Source organism: Pygoscelis adeliae, unplaced genomic scaffold (assembly GCF_000699105.1).
Source record: "Pygoscelis adeliae isolate BGI_AS28 unplaced genomic scaffold, ASM69910v1 Scaffold75, whole genome shotgun sequence".
Taxonomy (NCBI): Eukaryota; Metazoa; Chordata; class Aves; order Sphenisciformes; family Spheniscidae; genus Pygoscelis; species Pygoscelis adeliae.
The window spans coordinates 5532018-5554896 of record NW_008824772.1 but is presented as its reverse complement, the minus strand read 5'-3'; the positions used below and the strand labels follow the sequence as shown (position 1 = coordinate 5554896).

At 44.5% G+C, this 22879-nt stretch overlaps 2 protein-coding genes across 2 annotated transcripts in view; one reads left to right on the top strand and one right to left on the bottom strand.

The window, feature by feature from the left end:
- Window positions 1-198: 198 nt before the first annotated feature.
- GGA3 (golgi-associated, gamma adaptin ear containing, ARF binding protein 3) lies at window positions 199-20800 on the top strand. Its single transcript, XM_009323756.1, has 17 exons — window positions 199-278; window positions 5390-5449; window positions 6203-6278; window positions 6763-6861; window positions 7671-7794; window positions 8757-8860; window positions 9398-9478; window positions 10639-10776; window positions 11798-11879; window positions 12369-12485; window positions 13489-13752; window positions 14405-14472; window positions 14867-15189; window positions 15724-15989; window positions 16175-16344; window positions 17070-17180; window positions 18397-20800. The coding sequence occupies exons 1-17, from the start codon at window positions 271-273 to the stop codon at window positions 18505-18507; spliced, it is 2202 nt and encodes a 733-aa protein (XP_009322031.1). The 5' UTR covers window positions 199-270; the 3' UTR covers window positions 18508-20800.
- A 362-nt stretch (window positions 20801-21162) lies between these two features.
- NUP85 (nucleoporin 85kDa) overlaps window positions 21163-22879 on the bottom strand; it is a 13451-nt gene continuing 11734 nt past the window's right edge. The window contains exons 17-19 of the mRNA XM_009323822.1: window positions 22694-22845; window positions 21966-22052; window positions 21163-21356 (exon numbers count right to left, since the gene is read on the bottom strand). Coding sequence (XP_009322097.1) covers window positions 21255-21356; window positions 21966-22052; window positions 22694-22845 — 341 coding nt within the window. The 3' untranslated portion in view covers window positions 21163-21254. The remainder of the gene's footprint in view (window positions 21357-21965; window positions 22053-22693; window positions 22846-22879) is intronic.

Here is a 22879-nt window from a genome sequence, read left to right as displayed (position 1 = left end):
GCCCAGGGGAGGCTGGGGGCTGGGTGCCAGCACCCCGGGGACGGTCCCCCGGAGCAGAGACCTCCGCCTGCGCGGGGATGCGCCCTCCTGGGGGGGAAAGGGCTGAGGCCTCCCCTCTTCCCGGTGGTCACTGCCACTGACTCGCCCGCTCTGGTGTCCAGCGCCCTCGGCGCGACAGCATCAATGAAGGAGAGGTGCAGAACTGCGGTTGTAGGGGCACAGCAGCGGCCTGGGTCCGTTAATCAATTTGCTTGTTGGGAGGTGCGAGGAATGGGCAGGTTTGTAGCTCACCTTGCTCAGCGCCTGCGAGGCTGTTGCTTTTTTTTGACCATAAAGGCTCACGGTGTGTGTCTGTCCCTGCTGTCTCTTCTTCCCTCACCTGGATTTTGGTTAGCTAAGTGTACGGTTTTAGTGCTGTTTGTGAGTTTGAGAGTTGTAGGGAATTCCCAAACAAATTTTGTTAATGTGTTATACAACCATGATTTTCAAGCAGACAAATTCTGCTTTATGCCTAGCTGCAGTTTCAGGTTGGGAGTTATGGATGTCTATTCCATACAGACTGGAATATTTTAAAATCCTTTGTCAAGATAAGGTATTAGCACAGAATCTTAAACGTCAGAGGCAGGGAAAAAAAAAACCCAAACGTGGCTTGTTCATCCACAGCCCTTGCTGAATATCTCCTCATTGTGTGTCTGTCCGTGCTGCCCATGACTCGGCTGGCTTTTGGGCTGTTGGCTGTACAGAACCTAGTGCTGCGGGATCCCGACCCAGCACTAGTGGGTCGGGAGGTGATTCTTGAATGAATTGGTCATAACAGTAATTGTTTTTCATACATTCCACGCACCAAGGGCTCCTGCTGCTGTCCCTGGGAGGCTATCCTGCACATCACTAGCTTGTTGCCTAGATTTTCTTTGGTTTTAATAGTTATTTGTTTGGTTACAGCAGCGAGTGAAGTTCCTAAGTAGTCGGGCACTCGGCAAACAGCAGATGGTCACTACCCTAAATACTTTAGAGTACAAAACTGTTACCCTTTTGGAGTTATCCTTCCATAACGAGATTAAATAATTCTTGTTCTTTCATGGTATTTTTATACAAAATTCAAACACATACATGTATCATCATCTGTTATAGGAGTTACTGGCTAAATGATTATTTCAGCTCTTACTTCTCATTTTAGATCAATCCCTTCTGTCCCCTTACCATTTTTGCTCCTCCTCTGAACTCCCACAGTTTGTCAATATCTTTTACTGTAGCCAGTGAGACACATGAAGAAACACCCACATCCCTTCCTTTTAATCTTTCTCTTAGGAGAACTGACTCACCAGTTTGTGTGTGAAAATATCTCTAGTAGGAAGGATATTTTAGGTTGTATAGCCTGGAAAGCTTCCTGACTGTTTGTTTTGTGGGGTTATTTTTTTATTGTGGAAGTTAAGAGAGGAGTTATCTCTGCTTGGCCAAGCAGTAGGATATTCCGCACCGGAGAACATATGCTAAAGGGTAGTGTTGCAAAGGCCTTACTCACTGTAAGAAATATTGCAGTGAGCCTGATTGCAGAGGTATACACATTTTTCAAGGCTTGAGTGTTGCGCTCTCATTTAAGAGGATGCATTTATGCCAGGTCACTGCTACAGTGATTTGTGCTTGTGTGATTATATCGCTCCTCCCATTGTAGGGGAGCAGGGAACATTTAGTGTACGTAAATTACTGGAGGAGTCATGCAGACCAGGAAGGCAGAGTGCAAAGGCTGCTGCATCTGAGGCTTTCACCAGGCCTCCTGAGGTTTGTTTTTTTTCTTGTAACCATCACAAAGCTGTGCCATGTCTAATGCTAACCTTGAGGGTGTGCACCTGCTGTGCCCTTACTAAAGGGAAGGGCCAGAATTGCTCAGCAGCACAGCCAACTTCCCAGTCACGGGAAGATGGAAAATTTCTTATTGCTAATGATTTTTATTTTTTTTCTGTGCCGGTGGTATGCAGCCTTCCACACTGCCCTGTCTCTGTCATCAGGTGGAGTCATAGACCCATGAAGTAACATCATCCTTGTGTCCTAATACTGCAGCAAGATCTGCATTTCGGCCAGTGATGATCTAGCATGTTCATGTCTCCTGCCTCATTTCAGGTAGCTGGGATGAGAGAAGGTGATCCTTTCTATGGTCTCCTTGCTGGCAGGCTTTTTTTCTGCACTTAGCTGAAATAGAAGAGGAGGTTAGAAAACGATGTCAGTTGTACAAACACAGCTGGACCCTTTGACTTTAGTGTTGCCTTTTCTACTGCATCCAAAGGAAGCTTATTGTATCACACTGGTGTAGTCTTAGGCAATGTCCAGCTACGTAATAGATGCAGATCGTTAAAATATGATTGTCTTCATTTCTTTTTTCCTTGTATTGTCATGGGTCAGCATTCTCCTTCTCCTCCTGGGGATACAAATAGAATCTGACTGTTAGACTCGACATGCTTGGGCTGGGGATTCGCAATTCATATGCTAAGCCTGACCTGGGGAAACCCTTTGTTGGACTGGCTTTTGTCTCATTTCAGTAGAGAAGTAACCCCAGGAAAATATGAGCATTCATTGCCAGTCAATTAAGGTTCTGTGGTTCTCTGCGTTCCAACGTCGTTTCTCTATAGAGAAAATAAGCACCTTTGTTTCATATCTAATGATGCATCTGAATGTTGACCCTTGAGCGTTTCGGGGTCTAGCAGAGCAACTGAGGGCTGAATGGCTGTGATGCTTAGGTCAAGCATGAAGCAACTTTATATGTCCTAAGCGCAGTGGTGTCTGAAAGCTAAGGCAGAGATGGTGGCGGGACTGGGGTAGTGCTGAGACTTTTGTTCCCAGGCTGCTAATTCAGATTCACTTGGTTGCCAATGTGAAATGGGATTTTCAGGATGGGATCTGGTGGACAAGTGTCTCTGAAAGTAAACTTTATAACCGGTACCAAATGGGCCTTTGTTGGCAGTTCCAACAGAGGAGCCAAGGATTTGATATTCCAGAGCACCAAACTCTTCCTGGAACAAATCCTTTCATGTAAGGGTTGAAGCATATTTATAAGGCAGTGCAGAGGAGCTCCCAGCCCACGTTTTAAGCGTTCTGCATAAAAATAGAGGATTTTAGGTTATGCCTTCATAGATGTGAGGCAGCTTCATGTAGGGATGTCCTGAAAAGGTTAAGCAAGGTAATTTAGCTTACCTGGGATGCTGTGTTCATGTGGCTGTACTGAGATTGGTATCAGTTTAGCTATCCAAATCAGTTTAGCTATCCTTACACACCAGTGTGTCCTGTCATGCAAACACATCAATCTCGAGAGCCAGGACAGGACTTCTGGTCAAGCTTATTAACTTCTATGAACTGGGCTTTCACATGGAGATTTTATGAATGTTATAAACAGGGAGTTTCTTCACATGGATCATACCTTCCCTTCAGTAATCTCTCTGTCTCTCTCCTTCTGAGGCTTTACTATCTTTATGTGAGAGCTTTTGGTGCAAAAACTTAGATGAATCTGAACCCAATCTGAGAGTGTGAAATAATCCAGTGTCATTTCAAGAAGTCTTTGGAGATGTTTGGAACAGCTTTAAAATTAACATTTGGAACACGGAAAAGCTGGTTACATTTTCCTGTTTGTACCAGATCTCTTTCCTAATTTCCGGATGTGCAACCAACAAAGAGTTCATTTAGTTGAGTGTCCTTACTTGTTTGTGCTCTTCCTGTATTTATTAAATAAATTCCATTAGCTCCAGCCAAGAAATATATTTCTTTCATCTAGGCCTGCAGAGCAGCAGAGGTGCTTTGGAGCACTGAACCATGCACAATACCATTTGACTTGCGTGAAAAGACTTTAGATTGTTGTAAGTCTGTGGTTTCATGATGCTTCCAGGGTGTTCAGCAGTTGTGAGTGCGGTGATAAGGTTTAAGTGCCACGTATGTTTTGAACAGTTGCTTGACTCTGCAGCAGCTGTGTTTTAAACTAAGCCTCCCTCTTGGTAGCTTAGCTAGTGCAACAAGATGTGATCCTACAGTTAGTCCTCCCTGGCTGCTGCCTTTTGCTTATCTAGGGTCCCATGAATGTCAGCAGCGGGCACAGAGATTCACCTCTGCAGGTGCAATCCATGGAACAATTTACAAAATTTCTTTGCAACTATCCTTTCGTGAGGAGGAAAATACAAGCAAACCTTCTAGGACTGCCACAGTAGGAGGACTAAGGTGTGCTATGAAAGTGAGGTTTCAGAGTAGATATTTGACAGCTGTTTTTATCTGCCTGTGGAAAGGTAAAAGGATATGTTTTAATGATGATAAAAAATGACACTTTGTAATGTAGCATGTGTCTATTTCGTTATGCTTCCCTCCGTGATGAAAGTACAGGGATGCGTGCTGGTTTTTTTCCTGTCCTTCTTTCCCTGCTCTATACTATCTGGCTAAGCAATATTTTCTTTTCTGTATCTATTTCCATTGTATTAAAATTTTGAGGAAGGCTTCTTAAATGCCAGCCCTTAGATATATAGCTACAGTGTGTTGTTTCTTCCCTTACAAGAAAGAAAAATCACCATGTCCAGTCATCTTGGCTGGAAAATTAGGTTAAAGCAGGAATCTTGTCTACTGTAAATTCAGTGCTCCATCAGAGTTAAGTAGAATACATGGAGAAGATGCATTCATAACAGAAAAAAAGTTGCTGATAGCCTCAGTATTCTGCAGTCAGTACAATAAGCAAGGTCCTGGTGCCCGAGGGAGGATCTTTCACGAGCCTAAAATAGCCCAGTCAGTAGAGCATTGGTCTCTCCGTTTGAGCATATAGGATTTGAATTCCTGATCAGGTACAGGCTGTGGTGTTTATTACTTGCAAGAACAACTCAAAGTATAATAAAAAATTTCAGTTCATGATTCCTAGGAGAAATGCTAAGGCATCTAACAAATCAGCTGGCACTCTAAAAACAAGTGTTAAGCTGAATGACATATTAAACATCTGATGTTCCAGCTCTTACTTCTACAAAACTCCCAGGGAATACAAAAATAATTTCCTATGTAGAAAGTGTGAGGGTTTAGCCTTTAAGGAGTTTAATGTTATAGCCAAATAGAAAGAGAGAGCATTTCAGGCAGAGGGAAACTGTGTGAACTCAAATATTTTATCTTGTACTCTCACTTAGAGTATGGAAATAGCGTGTTTCTAAGTACTTGAGATTTGGCATCTGTTTTTTTTGGAAAGCAGTGATCCTTGCTGGATATTTGGATGTCTCAGCTTGGACACACCCTTTACTCTGAACAGATATACCATGTGTGAACTTCTTTCTTCTTTTTTATAGTTGGCAATGGATGTCAAGTGCTTTTCTCTAGGAAATACATGACCTTTTGTACTGTTTCTTTCCCTTACCAAAGATAAAGCCACTAACCCATCTAACAGGCAAGAAGACTGGGAATACATCATCGGATTCTGTGACCAGATCAACAAAGAACTTGAAGGGTGGGTGTCCCAAACTGCTCTAGACTTAAGAAATTAACATTCACAGTTTAAAATATATCATTTGATGATCAGACTTTCATGTTTTCTTTTATATATACTGATATCGCAAGGAAGGTCTGGCTACAAAAGAGACAAAATGCTGTGAAGTGTGGTTTCTCTTCTGTGAAAGGCAGCATGGCTTATACACAGACTGAGCACTAGGAAAATGGGAATTCTGAATGTGCCTCTAATGTCAGCTGCTGCAGCTGCAGTGTTCTCGTCTAGCCAAAGTTATTCTGTTTGCCAGTCTGTAAAATGGGGTTATAATGTTTAGTGCCTGATGGGGCTTCACATCTTTAAAATCTTTACAAGGCTTAACTGAGGAAACCTCCTGGGTCACAGCATTTCTGTGAGCTAAGGAAGAAGTGTTTTATTCTGGAAAAGGGAAACTAATACAAGAGAAATGAAGTGATTTCCTGGGCTGGGGACTGTACTGGGACTTGTTTGGCCTCTCCCAAGGAGGAATCTGGAATTGCTGGCTCAGGCTACCAGCCCTCACTTCCTTTCATATGTGCAAACACCCAGGCTTACAAAGATGCCCTGAGCATTTCTTGTTAGCCTTTGTACACTGATGGAAAGATAAAAAGTATGAAATGGCGTTTCCTTTTAATTATGTGAAAGACATCTCAGTTAAACAGCAGAATTTGTGAAAGTCTGAAAATCCTTCAACGTGTTCACCTGCTTTGTTTGTAATGGGGATCTACTTTGTTTCAGGCCACAGATAGCTGTGAGACTCCTGGCTCATAAAATCCAGTCACCACAGGAATGGGAGGCAGTCCAAGCCTTGACAGTAGGTAGTCCTTACCCCTCCTCCTAAATCCAGTTATATATCATTTTACGTCATCTGTGCAGAGTATAAGGGGGCACAGTGTGTGTCAGTGGAGTTAGCTGGGGTGAGTACTGGGACTGAATGCCCTGATTCCTCCCCTGCTGGGAGGGAGTGGACAGTGAGAGGGAGCACAGTTACACAACTGAAGTGTCCAGATTGCTCATTAGCAATAGAGCAGTCAGAAATAACTCTGGTTTAGTTTCAGCTGCTTTCGTTTGTTATCTTCAGGTAAGATTTTTGTTCATTGTTATGAGACCTAATGGTGAGATAACTTAGACCCATATATACATAGCTGAGGGTGGGAGACCAGCCTGTCTTGATGTGTTAGGAACACGTGTCTCACTGACATGGGTCCTTCAGTTCCCCTATAAGCAGAACACAGCTACGCTGTTATTGTAGGGTTTTGGTGTTTATTTCAGCCCCTGTTTTTGTTGTTTGAATGCAGGTGCTAGAAGCTTGTATGAAGAACTGTGGGAGAAGATTTCATAATGAAGTAGGGAAGTTTCGCTTTTTAAACGAGTTAATAAAAGTTGTGTCTCCAAAGGTCAGTCCCTGAGCCTTATGGCTGTATTTACTTTTTGTTTGGCCTCCGTAAGCTACAGGCAACATCCAAAATGTTTGCAGTGCTCTGTCTGGCTCATTCCATTTATTAGCCTATATTCAAGAGCGTTTGTTAGCTAAGTTGTTTGTGGGGTTTTTATGCTCTGCTTACTGTTTTTCTCAGTAAGTTGTACTTATTTACCATCAGTATATAGCTTCTGTACTGTTCTAATTCTTTATGTAACTCAAGGGCTTCTAAAGCTTGGGCTGTGGTTTTTTTTAAAAAAAAAAACAAACAAAACTCCAGCATCAGTGGAAGAGACGTGTGATGCAGAGGTTAAAACAAGAGACTTGGCAACACACCATAGAGTTCTAGTGCTCACTCTGCTGCCGACTTGCTGTGTAAAGAGTGCCCGGCTAAGTCCCTCGACATTCATGATCAGTTTAACGTGGCAAAAAATAGACAGAGGCACCCCATGGCATGATTGATGCAGCAAAGTATTCCCAGATTCTTTCCCGTAAGACAGGGGAGGGGGTGGTTATCTGTATTACTGTAATTTTTAAATAGCAAAATCCTGAAACCAACAGAATTTTTCTTTTGCTGAAGATAATCACAAAGCTTCTCTTCACTGTTATTTCAAATATATTAGAGGAACATTTTTTCCTCATAATAAGATGTATCTTAGATCATCTTGGAACTTGGTTTATACACCTTTTAATGTATATCACTGAACTTCCATTCTTGGGGTTTGGGCTTTATTTTTAAAAAGAAATGAAGATGTGGAGAATTTACATCTTTTTTTCCACTCTTAGTACCTGGGAGACCGAGTCTCAGAGAAGGTGAAGACCAAAGTCATTGAATTGCTGTATAGCTGGACAGTGGCATTGCCAGAAGAATCGAAAATCAAGGATGCCTACTACATGCTGAAGCGACAAGGTAGGAAGTCAGCTGCTCGTTCATGCATTCTCTCCAGCTTGTGCTTTAAGCAGGAGTGTCACAAAATATACAGCCTCTAATTACATGGGGTCAAGGCAAGCTCTGAGGGGAGATAGAACCAGGGAGAAATTCCCTGAAAAGCTTCTCATTATATTTAAATGCCTTGGGCTGGGTTGGGTTGGCTTTTTTAACTAGATTAGTTAAACACCTTGCAAATGCTTTTGTTTTGGTTTGCGGAGCCTTTTTTGAGTTTTTCTGGAACTAGTTATTAAATGGTTTGAACAAGTCTAATTTAAAGTGAAATAAGAGCCTCCATGTAGCCTTTGTGTTCTTTTAACTAGATCGCTTTACAATTGTACCTTTAGTTCAACTGATACAAGTTTCTTGTGTAGGCACAAGAAAAAAGCTCAGCTGAGAAGCATGCGGCTTCAACACAAGAAAAATTGGTTCCAGGAAAGCTCTTGAGGTAGAGCACAAATCTAAGTATTTGACAATGGAACAAGCAGGGAGCTTAGCTCTTTCCCCACTTGTGGTTAGGAGTCTGCTCATCATCCCATTTTGCATTGCTGTCTGCTTTCCTGCTCAGCTCATTTACACAAACAAATGTCATGCCCCTGAGTTTGCACAAAGCTGGGTTGTCTGGGACTTCACTCAGTGGTTCAACAGCTAAAGTGAAAGGGGGAAAGACAAATAGTGGAGAGCTATTGATTATACTGAGCTATTAGAGGAGCAATATGGACATGGTAACACATTTGCTGGGGTTTTGGCCTTCATCAAAGAAAACTGTTTTTCCAGCTAGCATGCTCAGTGATTTTGATCCTATATTGTTCATTAGAACAGTGTGCTAGTAGCAATGACAGATTAGCTGCGTGTTTGCTTTGATAGCAGCCTGTGAATAACTGGGTGCACTGCCTGGTGTGACTGCATGTGCAAACCCACGTGGGTTCCCTTTCTGCTTTCAGGGATCATTATGTTTGATCCTGTGATTCCTGCAGACAGAACCCTGATTCCTTCTCCACCACCTCGTCCCAAAAACCCTGTGTTTGATGATGAGGAGAAATCCAAGGTACAGTGAAGACTTGTATCGTAATCACTAATGAAAAGTGATTATTCAATGCACATTTAGAATAAGGAAGTAAGGCATACTAATTCAGCTTTTATTTTTGGGGTGGTGGTGTGTACTTTCACAGAACTCATTGCTTTGTCTACCTACCTAACCTGAAGTTCCAGTTAAGGCCTTGTCTGTGTTACCATTATGAGGTTATTCCTGGTTAAAGTGCCATCCTGCTGTAGTACTAGAAGGCAGAGAACATTTCACACACAGGACCAAAAATGATGTATGGGAGGAATAATTCTCTAGTGCCAGAAGTCTCTGAGATTTCACAGTATATGTCCTGTGTAGAAGCAAGAATGCAGCAACTCACATAAAATAATAAACCATGAATGACGCCTGCTGAAGTCACTGTAATTATGAAAGTAGTGTAAGCTTTGTAATAGTGGGCTGTATCTTTTCCACTGAATTGTTCACTTAGATTCCTTTCACCGCTTCCTTTTGCCAAAGGGTCTTTATTTGTTTCCTGAATATCCTCTTCTCGTCTTACAGCTTCTAGCCAAACTGCTGAAAAGCAAAAACCCAGATGATTTACAAGAGGCCAACAAGCTTATAAAATCCATGGTAAAAGAGGTAAGAAATTCTTGTAGGATTGGTCCCAGTCAGCAGTCTGCTTTGCAGGTTTTAAGCAATTTGACTTCAAAATGGTGGAGAGCTTTAGGATCATGTGAATGGCAGAACCTGGGTTTTTCAGGCTCCAGGAGTGTTGTGTTAGTACATTCCTTTGTTAAGTTGTGGGGACTGAACGAGACTGACCATCAGCAACATCCAGCCTTTTATTATTTTTTAAAACCTCTAACAGTGCTAACTTGCATCTAGTCCCCATGGTTACCGGCATAAAGGGGGTGCCATCTGATTACTTAGTAGGGCTCTGTGTGATATGAATGTATTGTAATTTTGACTCTAGCTCGCAACTGAGAGATGTTTGTATCACAAAAATGTCTACAGTTGGTGTGTCTGGTAGAGGACAGGGCAAGAAGGGGCAAGGATTGAATGCCCCTTGTTGTAATTAACTACGTACTCATCACTCGAGATGGTATTTCACATCAGGGTTTGGTGGTACTACCCCTGGATACTGAGGACTGAGTCATTGGACTGGGTCTTCTGACAAGCAGGCTTCATGGAAACACCTTCCTGTTTGTAGAGCTGTGATGCATCCACCCATGGCAGTCATTAGAAACTCTGGAGTCCAGGAAATGACTCACTGTGATTCTGGGCGGGAAAAAAAAAAAAAGGATAGCTTCTAGACTGAAGAGGATGTATAGGTTACTGAAATGTTTCCGTTCAAGATTCTTTTGTCCCCATGGCAAACTCTGCTACACCTTTAGTTGGAATCTCAAATCAGAGATGGGTGGACATTTTCTACCAGAGAGTGCTTGTTGTTCCTAGTAAATGTTTTGCTTCAAACACATCTTTTTTGTAAAATGGCATCAAGTGACCAAAAAAAAAAAAATCTTGGGAACTTTTCTACTTTTAGTGGTATAATTATATATTAAAGTCTATTTAATGAGACTTTTTGGAAATACGGGGTTTTCTATCATTTCAGAATGGTGGTGAAAAGATAATAAAATAAGCAAAGCTTCACATGAATGGAGAGGTGTGGGGTTTTTTTTCCCTAGCTTAACCTTAAATAGACATTACTTGACATGATTTACAGATAATACCTGCTGTTGTGATACCGTGGACCTTTACAGGGAAACTCACTTTTTATGTCTTTGTTTTACACCCTGAAGGATGAGGCTCGGATTCAAAAAGTGACAAAACGCATGCACACGCTGGAGGAAGTAAATAACAATGTGAAACTGCTGAATGAGATGTTGGTTCATTACAGCAAAGAGGACTCATCAGAGGCCGATAGGGAGCTCATGAAGGTGAGTTTGAGCTGCTCCTTCTTCCCAGAAATCCTGGAGTCAGTCCTTTCTTCTTACAGGCTTGAGTTTTGCGGAGTATAACAAACAGTGCAGTAAAATGGAGAGCAATGGTGAGAAACAAGAGCAGTTGTTGGAAACAGCAGGAAAGAAAATAACCATGTTTTTAATGCCTTTCACCAAAGGACTCAGTGGGTAATAGCTCAGTTTTGCACATACTTGAAGTGAGGTACAGCTGTTCTCCAAAGATGCAGCATGGCAGAATCAAGAAGCTGCAGTTTGTAATTCCTGTTTCTATTAGGACACGCTAATTGCAGATCATTACTGCCCCTTACAGCACTGTGAATGGATAAACTAAAGGCTGAATGGGGCAGAAAATATGTCCTCCCCTTCAAAGGAAGAGTTTTAGCTCGTGTTAGAAGGTTGGGAGAACATCAAGAAGGTAAAAATCAAAACAGCCATCAGGGATGGTTGGATAGGCCCAGGGCCTTGAAGAGTTGCACCTTATCTAATTTAGAAAGCTAAAACTACTCATTTTTAACAGCAAGCTCCTGAAACGATGGTAAGAAGCTTAAGAAACTGGTTTGTTTCTGTGAAACATTTCCTTCTTGCCACCTTTCTTCTGCGTGGTTGCAGACTCTCTGAGTAGTGGTTGCAGCACAATTGAAGCATAATTGTTGAAGCACAATTCTGCTCTTCCTCGGACTTTTAGGGACTACTGTAATACAAGGAACAAACATCTCTTTTGGACTGCAGCTGGCTATAAGTGCTGATGTGAGGGAGGACTGAGAGACGTGTTGAAAATGCAGGTTGTGCTTAGACTCCCAGGCTTCACAGCTCTTGTTACTAGGGCAGACACAGGGCATTTTGGTTGTCCAGCCACACTGGCACGTTCAGCACAGGGAGACTGGTTTCTCTATTCTGGGCTTTCCAATGCATGCCTGGGGAGTCATTCTGTGCCGACTGGTATTGCTGACAGTGGCTCCTGGCTGATGAAACCCTTTGCTCTAATCTGTCTTCCTAGGAGCTCTATGAAAGGTGTGAAACCAAAAGACGGACATTATTCAAGTTGGCCAGTGAGACAGAGGATAATGACAGCAGTTTGGGTAAATGAAGCTACACTTCTCCTTTTTTAATTGCTTTTGTGACCTGTGACTGCACAAGGGTTCAGCAAGGGAATGGCTGCTGTAAAGACGCCTCTTCACTGTGAATGCACTTCGCTTTGAGCAAGCAGATAAAAGACAAGATCCTTGCCTCTTTACACTTACCATTTAAATTCAGGCAAGGACTTGACAGTAGAGTTGGTGGTTAGGGAGGCTGGGGGCGATAATGGGGGACAGCTGCTGCTTTGGAAGGGGAAGGGAGTTGCTGTGGGGAACAAGCTTTGGACTCATTTTTTCATTGTTACTGTAATGTGCATGGACCTAGAAAGGTCAGGGTATTGCTTAGAGAAGCATGGCAAAGACAGAGTAATGGAGCTTATAGCCAAATAATTATGTTTTTTCATGTCGATTAGTTGATAACTGAGTACTGTCAGCATTAGTGAGAGCAGAGTTACTAAAGTCTTGGAGGTCGTTTTTCTCTCTTGCATGTAGGGGATATTCTGCAGGCCAGTGACAATTTATCCCGTGTGATAAATTCCTATAAAAAAATAATAGAGGGGCAAGTGATCAATGGTGAAGTGGATCTCCCTGTCATATCTGTAGTGGAAGGTGAGTTCCTGGGAAGCCAACTGTTTAATTTTGAATCCTGCAATTCTAAGTGTTTTGAACGGGTTTCCTATTAGTTGTGGTGAAGTAGGCTATTGGTGGTTCTTGTGGCCAACAGTTTGTGAATCAGAGGGGGACAAGACAGCTCCTAAGCAGTGGACAGACAATTCTGGACATGAGCAACAGTGCTGCTTTGCATTTTCCATTGCTCATTCCATATTATTGCTACTGATGTTATCAAAGATTTCAAACCTGCATCTGAACAGTTTGTGTGGCTGGAAATTCTCATACATTTTCTTCTCCACATTTGTCCTGTTTCTTAATGGTGACATATAAGAAGAGGACGATTTTATCAAAAGGACGATAGCAGGAGAGTGGGAGCCAGGCCAGTGGTCCTGGCTTTGCCAGCAATTCCATTTGTGAATTTAGGCCAGTCGCCCATTTTACACTTCAGTTTCACCATTGAAAACTCTGGACGTGTGTGTGGCAGAATTACCATTTGGGAGTCACTTACATATTTCTGCATGGAGAGCAGTAGAGGAATGCATAATGCTGCCTGACAGCATGTTATTTAGGACAGTTTTGTCCCAATATGAAGGGAATTCTAGATCCAGACAGTATGAATTTTCCTCACCTCTAGCTCTCTGGTAGCCTTTGTTTATTGTAATTCTGTAGGATCTCCAAAAGCCTTATCTGAGCTCAAAAGATTTTGAGAAGACTACGAATTATGCTACAAGAAGCACTGGGGAAAGAGCAGTGTCTGGAGCAGATGTTGCTTTTCAGATAGAAATTTCCTAAGTATCTGGATTGATTTAATTAGCTTGTGGACAGCAAATGGTTAGGTGGAAAGCACGTGGGATTTCTCTGTTATAAAAAGCCGTAAGCTGTGATTAAATGAGGATCTGTGTTATCTAAACCATCTCTCTGATAATTTCTTCTGTACATTGGGTTTGCTCTGAGCCTTTTGCCTTCTTTCCTAGTAGTGCTCTTCTCCTGTCCGCTGCAGGGAGTAACTCCACAAGTAATCTCAACACCCTCATTGACCTTGCTGGATTGGATGTCACCAGCACCCCGCCACCTCCAATGCCACCTACCACCCTGACACCAGCCCCCACAGTAGCCCCAGCAGAAATCCCCGTTCTCCCGCCTCCTCCTCAGACGTTTGCACAGTTGCGGAGCAGTTCCTCTAGCCAAGTGGAAGCCGCACCCGCTCAGCAGAGCAGCACGGCCAACTCCATCTCCTTGCTGGATGAGGAGCTTCTGTGCTTAGGTACGACACTGAGGGGCCCAGAAGAGGGCTACTCAATCCATGCCTAACAAAGACCGCTTTCTTCCTTCAGCCTGAGTGTGAGGGCTGGCACGCATCTGGCATGTCTAAAAGGAGCATGAGATGCCTCTGGTTTCTAGAGGAGGCCAGGGGACACTCCCTTGAATCATCCCGAATACAAGACCTGGTCAGTGAGTCAGTATTAAAAACTCTGATCTTCCCAGAGTAGGCTGCAAGTGAAATAACAGTTGAGTGTAATTGCAGTCTGGTCTCTGTAGATGCTTGGACACGCAGGCTGCAGTCTGGTACAGATTTCACCCCTGACTTTGCAGCTGTGCTAAAGAGCAAGGTGCCTTAGAGGGGTTATGTATAGGAGCCTGCAGAATGCCTGCCTGTGGAGACCAGATATGAACAGCAGAAGACACTGCAAATGAGGAAGGGTTAGAAGAGCTGTGTGCAGGGGTTGACTGTCAGCTTCTGGTGCTGTCAGTCTCTTTTCCTCATCATAGAATTGCAGCCCATTTCGGTCTTTCATCAGGTTCTTGGGCTCTGGCAGAGCTGAATCAAGTAGTCTGATGGTACTGAAACAACTGCCAAGGGATGACACCTAACTAATTTTCTCCTCCAGTCACCTACTTGTTGTTTTTCCTTTCAGGCCTGAATGACCCAGCCCCTACAGCAGTGAAGGAGACATCAGAAAGCAACCAGTGGAGCATGTTTGAGGTACAAAGGAGGGTCTCAGGGGATGGGGAGGGAGGGGCTGTCATTGTGAGATGTCTTGGGACACATTCTGTCACCTTGGAGAAACGTGATCACACACACAGGCAGAGGGGCTGTTGTTCCTGAGGGGAAGTCTGGCTAAGATCTGGGATAGCTGCATCTGAACAGAGTATATATCTCTGAACCTGGCTTTCTCAGTTTCCCATCTGTCCCCCATGATGTTAGCACTTCCTTTGCTTAAATTACAGATCAGATGTAGTCCTGACATAGGCCACAGACTTTGCTGCTTGCCACCCAGCACCTGTTTTTGCGGTAAATCTATCTCCCTCTGTAACAGTGCCATCTCTACAACAGGGGGTAGCAGTGAGTTAGAGCATCTACTTGTCCTGTCTTTCAGAATGACCAGTTGGACCTGGATTTCTTTAATCCGAAGATGGTGACTGTTGCTTGCAACCCTGCAGGGAACCCTCTTCTCCATCACACATCACAGACCACGTGTGGAACGTCAGTGACGCTGCCCTCTGCTTTCACAGCCTCTCAGACTGCTCCCAGCATCCCAGCACCAAACTCGGCACCATTTGTATTCTCTGCTCTACCGGCTGCTCCCGCAGGGCCTCCTAAGACTATTCCAGCTGCTCCTGGATACTTCAGCTCATCTGTGGGGAGCAATATGTCACATAAGATGGATGCATTGGGACAACTCCTTGAAGAAGCCAAAGGGTAACCAGAAGTCCTGGACTTTGCTTTGTCTCTGCAGTTAGAAAGCCAAGCTTGCTGCAGCATCAGGTTCAGAGGCAGACGTTCAACTGTCTGGTTTGGTAGAAATGTGCGATTGGGATTTTTCTTCTCAGAGGGTTTCAGTTTACAAACTAATACGAGGGTCCACCTCTGGGAGGGAAAGGCAGGCACTACTAGGTAGAGCACAGCAACTGTACTGTTGCCTGATACAAACGTGTGGTGTAAAGTTGAACAGGCTGCTTAGGTACAGAGGCCTTTGCCCATCTTAGCCTTGCCCACCTTTGCCAAGGTGGGACTCTGCTTTCTTCTTGACTTAGAGAAGTGATGCCTAACCCTACCACCACCACTTTCCTTGTAGCTCTCCTTCTTAACATGAGACCATAATGAGTCACACACTCCAATCTGGCTCCAGGTCACTGCTTTGTCCTCGTGATCTGCTGTTATCTCTGGGTTTGTGGTGAAATGCCGGCTTCACTTGCAGCTCAATTTCCCATGTTTTTTCTGTCTCTCTTCCAGGACTGCCACCCAAGGCATGGCGACACCCTTGGTGTTCCCTGGGGTTACTTTGCCAACCACTGTCACCTCTGCCCCGTTAATAGCACCTGCAGGGCTGCCAGCCACTGCCCCTGGAGCCCCTCCAGTTCCTTTCCCGAGCAGCTGCACTGCTGGCTCAGGAAGTCCTCTCTTCCAGCCAGCATCGTTCCAGCAGCAAGGTAGTCCCATGAAAGCACCTGAAATTTCTTTGGCCAATGTCCATGTTCCTCTGGAATCCATTAAACCCAGTAAGTATCTCAGGTTTTTCACCTTTCTCTGAACTTTTTTTAAAAGCAAAGCTTCTTGACAAAGCTTATGAAGTACAGAGAAAGGATGAGATGTCCCAGCTGAACAGTCAGATTGCCTAATGCTGCTACAGATTGTCTTCTGCAGCATAAACCTGCATTCCCCTCCCCTTCTCTCTCTGCGGTAGGCAGTGCCCTCCCGGTGACAGCCTATGACAAGAACGGCTTCCGGATCCTCTTGCACTTTGCCAGGGAGTGCCCGCCGGGAAGGTCGGATGTGCTAGTCGTGGTAGTCTCAATGCTGAACACGGCACCGCTTCCTGTGAAGAACATCGTTCTGCAGGCTGCTGTGCCGAAGGTAGGGATGCATGGCTCAGACCCACAGCGACATGAAAATGTGGATTCAGGAAGGCCCGGGTATGAACTCAGGGACTTGGGACAGCCTGATTCGACCTTTCTATAGGCTGTGCTCTGCCTGCTTCCAAAACATAAAGGTGGTTGTCAGAGGCAGAAAACACTAAATAGGATAAGTCAAGAACTGCAGGTAGTTAGTGTTCTATTTTTCTTGCTATCTAAGATCAATCCAGCTGTGTCTGTTCATGAAAGCGGCTCAGATAGCAAAATGACAGGACTGTTACATGGATAGAGCCACCCTTGAGGTCTTTAGAACCAGAATTTCTAACAGACATCCTAAATCTGACAATATGTTCCACTCTAATATTGCTGCACCTAGATAATTTTGGATGGCCAGCTTTGTGTTTTGAAAACTGGCCCAGTCTCAGCTACGATCTGCCTACTGTCATGGAGGTGTTCGCATTAAAACCTCTGACACAAGAGCACTCAGATAGGAAGGTGCTGTTGGTGTTCACCTGACCAGTGCTTTTATTCTGGGCTGACTTGTCAGTCTATCTGTTCCTATCATGTTGCACAAGCTGGGCTGGCTCTTGTTTCCTTGTCCTCACATGTGGATTGGTTCTCTTCGGTTTGGATGTGTGCTGTTATCTCCCCAGCCTGTGCATGCATCTTTCCTTGTCCCCAAGGTAGGAGATAATCCTGAGGTTCTGCTTTCTTTTTCATTTGCAGTCCATGAAAGTGAAGTTACAACCACCCTCTGGCACAGAGCTGTCTCCATTCAATCCCATCCAGCCGCCTGCTGCCATCACCCAAGTCATGCTTCTGGCAAATCCTACGAAGGTGAGAGGGGCAGGGGGATTTATCCTGTCCTTGTCGGACAAATTTGATGTAAGCTGAATTCTGCAGGGATGTTGAACCAAACATTTCAGCAGATACAGCTGATTGTTCCTAACTTGCCCTCCAGAGGTGGTTACTGCATAATGGTGTTTCAGTTCAGGGCTAGAGGGAGGCTCTTCCCCAACAGACTTGTCAGCAAGGGAATGTATGAGAAGGACCTGTACATTTCTCCCAGCAAAAGGGCAGTGGTCACTTAAGACTCAGCTTTAAAGGGTAGCAATCAGAGCTGTATCAGGAGTTTGTCTGACTCCCTTGTACACTGGAAGTGCCTGGCTTTGGTGATAATTAGATTGATGTCAAATTAGCTGGTGCTGTAGAAATACTTTTGCCGTGTTGAGGCTATAGCCTGATAGACCTGAACCAACAGACAAATGTCAGATCACGTCTGTGCCGTTATTCTTTGAGGATGTATCTGTGACCAGTGAAACAACGTGGTTAACACCTTCTTTTCTGCTGATCATGCTGGGAGCATCTGAGTAGCTGTTTTTCCCTGCTGTAGTTACTTATTTAAGTAGCCTGCTCCATAAAGCTCAAAGCTGTATGCTGAAGCAGTTTCTAATTATTTGACAAATCTAGACGTTGCTACTTGAGAATTACAGCAAAAGGGTCCTTAAAGTATCAGCTTTAAGGACTGATACTTTGAGATCCAAAAGGATAAATGTTGGAGGGGTTTGGTGGATTGTTGAAAAACTTTGTGAGGTAGATGGAGATCCCCTCATTGAAGGACTGGTTCCATCTCCTGCGTACTGTTCTACTAGGTATTTTGCAGAGCAGGAACCGTTTTATCTTCCTCCACATGATGAGGAATTTAATTTTGAAAATGTTGAACTATTCCAGCAGCATTCTTTAGGCTCACTGCAGAGCAGCTGAGCAATGGGTGCTGGCCACGTATGTGCAAACTATTATCACAGGTCGTTCATGCTTTTCTCCTACTGTTCCATGCTAAGCAATAAAGCTTTTGTGGTATAAAAACTGTAAGGTGAATAACTCAGGTTTGCTAAATAGGTGAATTACTCCATGAACTTAACCTTGGCCCTCTTCCCCCTGCTATGTGCAACAGAAGTCTTGTGTTCTTTGCAGAGCTGTAACAGTGAAATGTTTTGTTCAGGAGCAACTGGGGCTGTTCTCATGTTGCTCTTGGGTTTTGTCTTTCCTGCAGGAGAAAGCGAGGCTGAGATACAGACTGACCTTCACACTGGGAGACCAGCCCAGCACAGAGGTTGGCGAAGTGGATCAGTTTCCCCCGGTAGAGCAGTGGGGGAATCTATGACCTTGGGACACTGCCAGAGACTCTGTGACAGGACCAGGAAAGGATCCCGCAGGACTGGAATGAATGTGACATGGGGAGGGACACACATGCTATCCACTGGTGATGTTCAGCTTTGTTTACGTGTCCTGACCACTCTGCTTGTAGCTTTAGTCCAGAATGTTTTGCCCCACATTGAAGGGATCCTGGAACATTTATGCCAAGCATGAACTGAGTGGCAGCCAGTAACAGGCAATGCTGGCTGCTTTTATCTTGACCTCTGGGTGAATCTGGTTCTATCTTCCACTCTATTAAACTTGAAGTTACTGTATTTTGAGGGGAGACCTGTCAGCAGAAGGGGATTTAGTTGGCTTGTTCCTGTACTGCTGTCCCGAGATAACTACAGGCTGGTGGGGTAATGATGCCACCGTGAGCTTCCTCAGTGCAGAGCCCTTACCCATGCCCTCCCTCGGACTTTTACCTCCTCAGTGCCAGACCGGACCTGCTAAGCATGTTGAGCAATAATGCTGGCTCCATGAGGGAATGCTTATTTTTTACACTGAAATGGCACTTAGCTCCCTTCCTTCCCCTCTGCTGCTTCATTCCCAACGGCCAATGTAAGCAGACCCTCGCTCTGTGTTGTGCGACACTGCTGTATCTTTGGTTGTTATATTTATTTTATACTGCTAGCTGCCTCCCTGTTGTATCCATTTTGGGCAGCTGGGGCTGAGTTTTGTATGCAAATGGTTTATTTTTCTGCCTTCATTGCATTCCGTAGTGTGGGGAAGAGAGGAAATGTGTAGTGAGGAGGTAAACTGGGCTGGAAAGGAGCGGTCAGTATTGGTGGAGGACAGCACCTGGAGTGCAGAAATGTCTTTACAATCACTAATCAGGTGCCGTGACCGAATCCAGGGATAAGGAGAGATGCCTCTCGCGTCCCCTCATGCAGGCAGCATTATTATTGTAGTTGAATACTGTGTTTTATTGAGATGAGTACCTCTTGTACGTTTACAAGATGTAACTAATAGAGCTATAGGATATCTAAATAGAAACAAGCAGACAGTGAAAGGCAAGAAGGCTCTACTGGGCTGTGACGGTGCATGTGCTGGGTTTAATGCCCTGTTTTATTTGTTCCCTGTATTAAGTGGCTAAGTGCAATTGGCCCCACAAGGGGGGAAAGCAGTGTTGCTGGACATCAGTGTTCTGTGCTAACAGGGGCAGAAGAGCTGACCCCTCTAGCTACATTCTCACGGAAACTAGGTTTAAATCACTTCAACTGGACTCCAGCAGTCCCTTCCTTCTCCCTCTCAACTTCCAATCTCAAGCAGGGACAGACTGTTTGAGACAGACTGTTTCAAATTAACAGGTTTTCTTAACATCCACTGACAAAAGCACAGGTAGGGCGGGTCCTTGGACGCTAAGCCCAGTATTTCTAGCAGTGCTGTCAAGCAACAGCTCTTAGCGAACTACGAATGGGAGCAGCCAGCTCAAGTGCTGAGAAAATCATCAGGAGGAGACCCCTGCCTGTTGTAGGAAGAAAACTCCAGAGGAGAAAGTGCTGCTGCAATTAACGGTGGCTGTAAAACCCATTACTGCAAATGCAGCTTGGAGTTATTTATAGTTGAATTTTCTTTACTATGTTGCAAAGTAAAAATCACTAGAGGTGAAAAACTCAGTGGATTCAAAGGCCTGAGGTCCAATCAGAGGCACCAGGCAGTTGTAGAAGCCCTGAAGGTGGAATCAAAGCTTGGCCAACGAACTTGCTGTAAACCCCTGGTCTGCAGTTCATGAAGACCCCAGCCTTGTCAGCTCCCTGTCATAGAAGGCAGGCGAAAGGGATGGGTACGTTCTTTGGATCCTTAAAGAAAACAGTTTTGAATTGATGGACTAGGATAGGGGACAAGGAGAGAATTCTTTCTGCCTCAGACATGTTCTTGCCAGCACTTTAGACACAGTAGGCATGGGGGTAGTGCTTAGGTCATGGTAGTGTGTCCCGAGGAAGCAGGTTTCACTGCTTTTGATGCCTGCACGTGAATCTCACTGTGACTTTGAGGAAGTCAGAAGAGCACAAGTGCTTTCTGCAGAATGGCTTTGTTCTCAGTGTTAACGGCAGCGCACTGCCTGCGCTGTACAGCCAAATGGAAAGATGCTGTAGTCTTGCTGCGTGGAAATGCGTTGTTAAAGGCTTTGGGAGTTAAGCTATGAATGTCCCTTGTCTGCAGGGTGAGGTTCCTGCTTGATATCGAACAGCCGTAACTGTATACACATCTCAAATGCATTTGTTCTGCTGCATGTTAAATAAATTGTTTTCCCTACTTTGTTCTGTGGATAGCGCTTACTAACGACTGCTCGTGCAGTACAGTGCTGTCTGGAAATCCTAAAACTCAACCCATCATGTCAAGAGCATCCAAACTAAGCGAAAACGGAGAAGTTGCTGTTTTCTAAAACCCCAGTGGTTTAAAAGGTGGGCTTAATTTCAGTTCTGGGTGTTAGCAGTAAAGCAACTGAAGAAGCCAAGGTAACGTTGCCATTGGTAATGAGGTTTACTTTACCAGGGGAGGATTGCCAGACCACATTGGAACAAGCAACCTTAACGTTTTGATGCAGCTCCTTCTTACAGGTTATGTTTCCATTTTTTTTAAAGTTATGTTTATAGAAGACAAGAACAAATCCCCAAGCAATATGCAAAACAAGACATTTATTCTTAGAAAAGCAGTCAGGTTTATGTACAGTGAGCCACAGAGGGTGAGTAAAATCACATACTGCTGTCTTCAAGATCCTTCCAGTGTGCCTTCTTTGACGATGACTCGTGCAAGATTTCGTGCAAGAGCAAGTCTCAGCATTTCCACTTTCATAGTCTCGACGTCATCATCCTAAAAGCGAGCGGAGTTTGGGTTAGACTGCTACATGCAGTACTGAGCTGGTGATAGGTTCTTTTTCTGAGTTTTGGAAAGTAAGGATGCAGGTCATTAAGAGGAAGAGTGCATATATATTTACCTGTCATAGGGACCTCCTGAGAAGAGCAAAAGCTGCATTTCCTACTTTTTAGATCAACACAAGACAGCATTGCCAAGCCCTTTCTTTTTCTGGCAGCTGCAGAGGTTTACATGTGGAGCAAATGGCTCCCTGTTCTGCGCCTGGAATGTTTCATAGCTTGAGCTGTTAGACGGCAGCGTCTCGGCTTTTCATTGCCCATGTAATTTGCAATTATTTGTCTTGGAAAAGCATCACAGTCCAATCCAAATCGGCAGAACAGCGAGGAGTGGAAGCACTCCTGTATTGGTTTTGCGTATACTTAAATATCTCTTGATGATGCCTCATTTGGCTGGCCTTTAAAAATAATGGCACATACCAGCCTCGGTAACTCAGGCTCTCCCTCTTTTCTGCCCCCACGCAGGAATATAAATTTAGAGTTTGCTTTCCCCAACCCTCCCCGCAGCCCCACCGATTCATTATCCAGTTGTCCTCAAAACAGGAGCTACCTGGAATTTCTGCTTATCCGACTTCCCTGCTGTCAGGTCTTCCAGGCATCGCATCAACTCGTAAGTCTGCTCTGCTGAAAATATGACCTGTGGAAATGAAAAGTATTTACTGAAAACGATCCAGTTTAAGGACGTCACACAGTCTGAGAAGATAACTCAACTGAGAGGAAGAGAATGCTTTCACACTCCCACAGATCCGTTCTGACCCTTTAAATCACAGGATCAGAGGATAATTCAGCTGGAAGTGACTTTGGGAGGTCTCTAGTGCCACATCCTGCGCAAAGCAGGGTCAGCTATGAGGTCAGAGCGCATGCTCAGGGCTTTATCCAGTCATGGGTCTGTAATTGCTAAACTGCCATTTTCTTGATGGATCTTAAAGCAAAAATTGGGCTTAGAAGAAGGAAGCGCACTAGAAAAATCTTCCAGCCAAGTACCAGAAGGAATGCAGCATGCATTTAAATTATCAGCATATAAGTATTCCACTGCTGTTTTCTAAAAGCAGGGAACCAAGTTGAGAGTTGATTATCCTATCCTGGGTCCTGTGTGCTCCCACCGATGGGACACTTGGATAGCTGTGCCATTCTGAAACTGCCACGAACAGTTCTTTTGCACTGCAAGTGCAAGTCCTAGCCTGGGGGCAGAAAGGGGATCAACCACTTTGAGATGCCTTGTCAGGAAGAAAAGAAAGGCTGGGGGGGGTCTTTGTCTTGTGTGACCAGCCTGCTCACCTCTTTCTGCTCCAGCAGGGGAAGGGCATCTGTCAGCAGGGTCATCCAGAAGGAACAAGGAGCAATGTGAGCCGTCATCAACATCAAAAGCAACTTGCCAGCTTCCGAGAACCGCTTCTCCCCGTAGAGCCGGTGGAATTCTCGGTACTTCCCTACCCACGGGTGGTGGGGACGGCTACAAGGGGC